The sequence below is a fragment of the Pteropus alecto genome, unplaced genomic scaffold, assembly GCF_000325575.1.
Source record: "Pteropus alecto unplaced genomic scaffold, ASM32557v1 scaffold7, whole genome shotgun sequence".
NCBI lineage: Eukaryota > Metazoa > Chordata > Mammalia > Chiroptera > Pteropodidae > Pteropus > Pteropus alecto.
In genome coordinates this window covers 44,224,264-44,229,915 of record NW_006494614.1, presented here as the reverse complement: position 1 = coordinate 44,229,915, position 5,652 = coordinate 44,224,264, and the positions used below count along the sequence as shown (strand labels likewise).

The 5,652-nt window shown below is 44.0% G+C and overlaps 1 protein-coding gene across 4 annotated transcripts in view; it reads right to left on the bottom strand.

Annotated features, from left to right (window-relative positions):
• KIF6 (kinesin family member 6) overlaps positions 1-5,652 on the bottom strand; it is a 369,189-nt gene that overhangs the window by 18,878 nt on the left and 344,659 nt on the right. For all 4 annotated transcript variants that reach the window (XM_006926847.3, XM_025042753.1, XM_025042754.1 and 1 more), the window contains one exon: positions 5,197-5,294. In XM_006926847.3, coding sequence (XP_006926909.2) covers positions 5,197-5,294 — 98 coding nt within the window. The remainder of the gene's footprint in view (positions 1-5,196; positions 5,295-5,652) is intronic.

The following is a 5,652-nucleotide window of genomic DNA, read 5'->3' as shown; positions in this document are numbered from 1 at the left end:
GTATATACTTTGATTACATAAGGTCCAGGTCAGTTTGGAAGCTGCAGCAAACTTTACAAAATCAAGTCATTAGCACACAAGTGTGTCATTAACTCAACAGTTCCCCAGGGGAGCCTTTTCTAAGATTCCTGGGAGTGTTCACAGGTGCCAAACACCTGTGAAGGTTGGAAATAAATGGAAGAGGAGCAGAGATGGACATGGCAGGGCAGAAGGGATGCAGATCGCACCATGGCAGATGGGCGATACGGCACCCTCTGCAGAGGCCCAGCTGCCCACCTTGCTGCCTCAAAAACAGCTCATGTAGGAGGATGGCACAATGTGAAGGTTTGGGGCTCCTGAAATGACTCCTCTGATCCTAAAGTTGCTCCAGTGCCACTGAATGCCATAGCTTGGTTTCTGAACCACCAGGATCATGTTACAAATTACTTTAGCCTCTCTCCTGACCAATCGGCCTTTGACACTGAATTCATTTCTCATGTTGACATTCTAGAGACAGAACATATCAGCCATCAGAATTAATTATCTTTCTTAATAAGGATTAATAAACAATGTTAATAATAATGAGACCTCCTGGTGTTGTAAATTGAGTATGAGCATCCTTGAGGAAGTGATAAACCTGAGACGCAGAGGACCAGCCCCTGGCAGCAGTGAGTCCATCAAGAGCAGCCACAGCGGAGCTCAGGTAGAAAGAGTCAGCCAGACTCTTGCTCTCTCCCTCCAGCAGCTCCTCAATGGCACTGGAACATTTATCTGCTCATAGAATAATAGCATCTGAGGAAACTTGATGCATCTTACAAAAGAGATGAGGGAATATCAAAGTGGGAAACTGACTTGCCCAAGGGCCCACTGCTTGGAAGAGTGAAGACGAGGTTTTGTTTGCTCCATCTTTTGTGAAAGTCTAAACTGAGGGGACTCCTTGGAGTCAACCAATGGTGGTCTGATGCACTTCTTGATATCCAAGGTTCTGGACTTCAGATTTAAAGACCTCTTGCCAAGCACACCTGGAATACCTAAGGAATGTCCAAGAGCGCCAAAGCCAGTGTAGGCCCTACTTCTCAGACAAAGAGGATGCTGGAGGAGGAGCATGATTCTAATGGTGGGTTTTACAAGGAGAACCTAGGAGGCCCTGCCCAGTGACTAGTTCTTAGACCTAGTCTATGGTGGGCACTCTCTTAGAGATGCTGGCAGGTAAAGGCTGGCAGCAGAGTGGACGAATGGACAAGCAATAAGGAGCGGCAGCCTTGGCTGATAGCGTGAGAGGAGGACAAAGCAGCACATGGAGGGAGACGAAAGAAAAAAAAGAAAGAAATCATTAGTAAAATGAGGGGACTAATTCCAGGGTTTCCCAGCTGAAATGGTGGGGCCAACAACAGGGAGGGAGTTCTGGTTTTCCAGTCAGAGGCTGGCCTTCGAAGGAAGCACAGATTTCCATTTTAAAAATCCTGGCTCCTTGAGAAAATCAGACCATGGACACATTGACAGAGTGAAGGCCTTGAGCAGGAGGACCTGGCATTTGGCAGAATATAAAGAAAGCACGTTTGTATGAAATAGTACAGAATATGGGTGGGAAAATGCCACCGCCTACTAAACAACAGAACATACATGTGCCCAAAAGGGCAGTCATTTATGTTAAAGGAACTTGACATGAGGAGTGGGGTGGAGTCCCTTCAGTTTAGACTTTCGCAAAAGATGGAGCAAACAAAACCTCGTCATCACTCTTCCAGACACTGGCCGGCCTGGGTTCTGATCCTGTCTCAGCACTTTCCACCCGTAATTTTTGGTATCCAAACTACTGTGTGAGAGGGAATTTGGGGTGCCAACCACTCACAGTCGAGGTATCTTAACACTTGGTTTCAGGACACTTGGTTTTCTCTGCTGAGGGAGAAATCTGACCATAATACTAGCTGCCACACAGATGACAGGGCTCCAGGGCCCACCTGAGAACCATCTCCCCAAAGACTCTCTTCCCAGCAGTCATCAAAGGGGCTTGGGTAGAGTTCTAGTAGTAATATTTGAGGAAAAACTCCTATGGGTGATCTGATATGCACCTTTGAAATTCAAGGTCTGAACTTCACTTGGCAGGTGTAGTCTGTTTCTACCTAATAGCCCTGGGCTGTGTTTACTGGGCCTTTCTTGATACCCCCAGCCATCTCACACACACATAGAGAGAGAGAGGTGTGTGTGTGTGTGTGTGTGTGAGAGAGAGAGAGAGAGAGAGAGAGAGAGAGAGAGAGAGAGAGAGAGAAAATTATCCTTGAAGTAAAATAAAAGTTAGAGATGGGGCTTCCTATTTGTTGGGCAGGATATTTATACCAGTAGGAGCTATAGTAGAGTTCAGAAACAAGCTGGAGAAATAACCAGGGGTTCTGAGCTTCACAACTGGGAGGAGAGTTTATTCACATGTGGCAGACACACGAGAGGCTCAGAATGGAGCCAGACTCGAGGAAGCTCTGTGCTCTTGGCTGGCCTGGATCAGTGTTTTTCAAACATGCGCTGTGGAGTCCCGGGGTTTCAGGGAGGGGGCCCTGTGTGAGGAAGGAGGAAGGTATACAAGGGTTGAACACTCAAGTGCCCCAGAGGTTGGCAGGTACCCAAGCGAAAGCACGGAGAGGGTCTGTGTAGGACACTAGTGCTGAGCTGCCTGTAGTGCCATAGAGCAGTGTAACTGTCTACTTACGCTGCTTTCCATTTTCTTTTTTTTTTTAAATTAATGGCTTATTTTTTAGAGAAGTTTTAGGTTTATAGAAAATTGAGTGGATAGTACAGAGCCTTCCATTGTATCCCCCACCCGTTGGTGTTTCCTCTATCATTAACATCTTGCATTGGTGTGGTATATTTGTTATAACTGATGAACTGATGTTAATACATTATTATTAAGTGAAGTCCATAGCTTACATGGGGACTTGCTCTTTCTGTTGTATATTCTATGGGTTTTGACAACTGCACAGTATCATATATCTACTATTAAAGTATCCTACAGCATTGTTTCATTGACTTAAAAATCTCCTGTGTCCCCTCATTCATCCTTTCCACCCTCCCTTCTCCCCGCAGCAGCCAGCAATCTTTTTACTGTCTCCAAAGTCTTGCTTTTTCCAGAAGGTCATAGTTGGAGTCATATAGTAGGTAGCCTTTCACTTAGTAACATGCATTTAAGTTTCCTCCACGTCTTTTCATGGCTTGATAGCTCATTTCCTTTTAGTGCTGATAACATTCCATTGTCTGGATGAACCATAGTTTATTTTTCCATTCGTCTTTTGAAGAACATCTTGGTTGCTTCCAGTTTTGGCGGTTATGAATAAAGCTGCTGTAAACATCCATGGGCAGGTTTTTGTGCAGACATAAGTTTTTAATTCCTTTGGGTAAATACCAAGGAGTGTGGTTGCTGGATGTTATGGAAAGGGCGTGATTAGTTTTATAAGAAACTGTCAAACTGTCTTCTAAGGCGGCTGTACCATTCTGCATTCCTACCAGCAATGAATGAGAGTTTCTGTTGCTCCGCATCCTCGCCAGCGTTGGTGGTGTCATGCTTTTGGATTTTAGCCATTCTAATAGGTGTGTCATGGTATGTCACTGTTGTTTTAATTTGCGTTTCCTTAATGGCTTATGATATTGAGCATCTTATTGTACACTAATCTGCCATCTGCATGTCTTCTTTGGTGAGGTGGCCGTTCAGCTCTTTTGCCCGTTTAAAAATTGTTGTTGAATTATAAGAGTTTTTTGTATATTTTGGATACAAATCTTTTATCAGATATGGTTTGCAAATATCTTCTCCCAGTCCATGGCTTGCTTCTTCATTCTCTTAACAGTGTCTTTCACAGAGCAGCATTAATTTTAATAAAGTCAAACTTATCAATTTTTCTTTTATGGATTTACACTGCCTTTTAAAACAGCAGGATAGCCAAACAGAACGTATTTGACAGTTGTTGACCCTGGGCTTGGGGGCTCACACAGGAGATGTTTTCTAAAACTAGGATAAAGCGGATGTACTGACACTGAGGGCCAGTTTGGGGTATGTGGAGAAGTCCAGGGTTTTTTTTTTTTTAAAGAATAGTTTTATATTACAGAAAAGTGGCATAGATAGTACAAATAGTTTCAGTGTACCCCATCACTAGTTTCCCTTGTTATACAATCTTATATTAGTATGACACATTTGTTTCAACTAACGAACCTATTCTCATCCATTATTATTAACTAAAGTCCAAACTTCATTCAAATTTTCTTAGTTTGTACCGAATGTACTTTTTTGATCCAGGAGTCTATCCAGGACAGCACATCACATTTTGTTATAGTATCTCCTTAGGCTCTTCTTATTTGTGGTAGTTTCTCAGACTTTCCTGTTTTTGATGACCTTGACAGTTTTGAGGAATCCTGTCAGGTATTTTGTAGAATGTCCCTCAATGATGATTTAACTGGGGTTATGGGTTTTTCAGAAGAAGACCACAGAGGTAAAGTGGCATTCTCATCACATCATATCAAGGATACTCTCTGACAAGACCCCCCCGCCCCCACCACCCAACTGCTTTTTAAAAAGTTCTGTTTCACATTTTCAACGAGAGATCTCAGCTCCTTTTTAAACTCAGTCAACGGATCACTCCTTGGTGGTGGAGTTGTTGTCTGGTTGGAAAGAGATAACAACATGCATGGCATGAGAAAGAATCTGCCTTCAAAAGGTGCCCTCTGTGTGAGGAGAGGCCCTGTTGGATCATGCCATCGTTAGAAAACTGGCTCAGGGCTGTCCTCAGGGGGCGCTGCTCACATCTCTCCTGAATCTGTGATAAGGCAGTCTTTTACCAACGCTCTCCTGTATCCTGGCAGGCTGACTACCCTCTGCATGAGCACCAACATCTCCCCGTTTCCCCTCTCCCACGCTACTCTGCCCTCTCCTCTACTGCCAGCCCCCTTCTTCCTGCTCAGGGCTCAGGACCAGGGCTTGCACATCGAACCTCTTGTCTCTTGTTGCCATGGCACACCGTCTACTGGCTGTCAGATTAAAGGGGAAGGGCTGAAGGGGATGTGCTCAAACAAGCCAGAAAGCCACTGGCCTGGGTATCTATGACCAATTTAACATTAAAAGTGATTGATCCTCCTGAATCATGCAGCCTATAGAGAGATGTTTAGAGCAGCAAGAATGGGTTGAGGACAGGTAGGAAGCCTTTTCTGGGTACTCTCAGCCTGTCTGCAGAGTTCTCTCCTTACCTTTTGTTAGAGAGAAGCTGGGGCCTTTCGTGCAGGGATTCAGGCGCCTGGTGAAAGGGCTTCGTGAGATTGAGTGACTTCACTGCTGGAGTGTCTACCTATTGGCCCAAGAAGGAGTTTCACAGTGTTAGCTTGATCTAATGACATGAGAAAGTGTCCTTGATGTATTACTTAAGGGGAAAAGGCAGCTATAAAAGTTGGTATATACAACATACATGAGAAAAAAAATCAATCTAAACGTAATAATGACGGGCATCAAAATATTTTGGATGGCAAGATTACAGGTGATGTGGGGTTTATACTTTGTGCTTTTCTGGGCTAAGTTTTCCAAATTGAGCATATGTGATCTTTGGTCGTTAGGAAAAAAAAAAGTTTAAAATGTGATCTGATAATTCTCCAGAAGTCCTTTCTGGTTTTGCTTCCTCTCGTCCCAAAGAGATGCTACCAGAGTGAGGA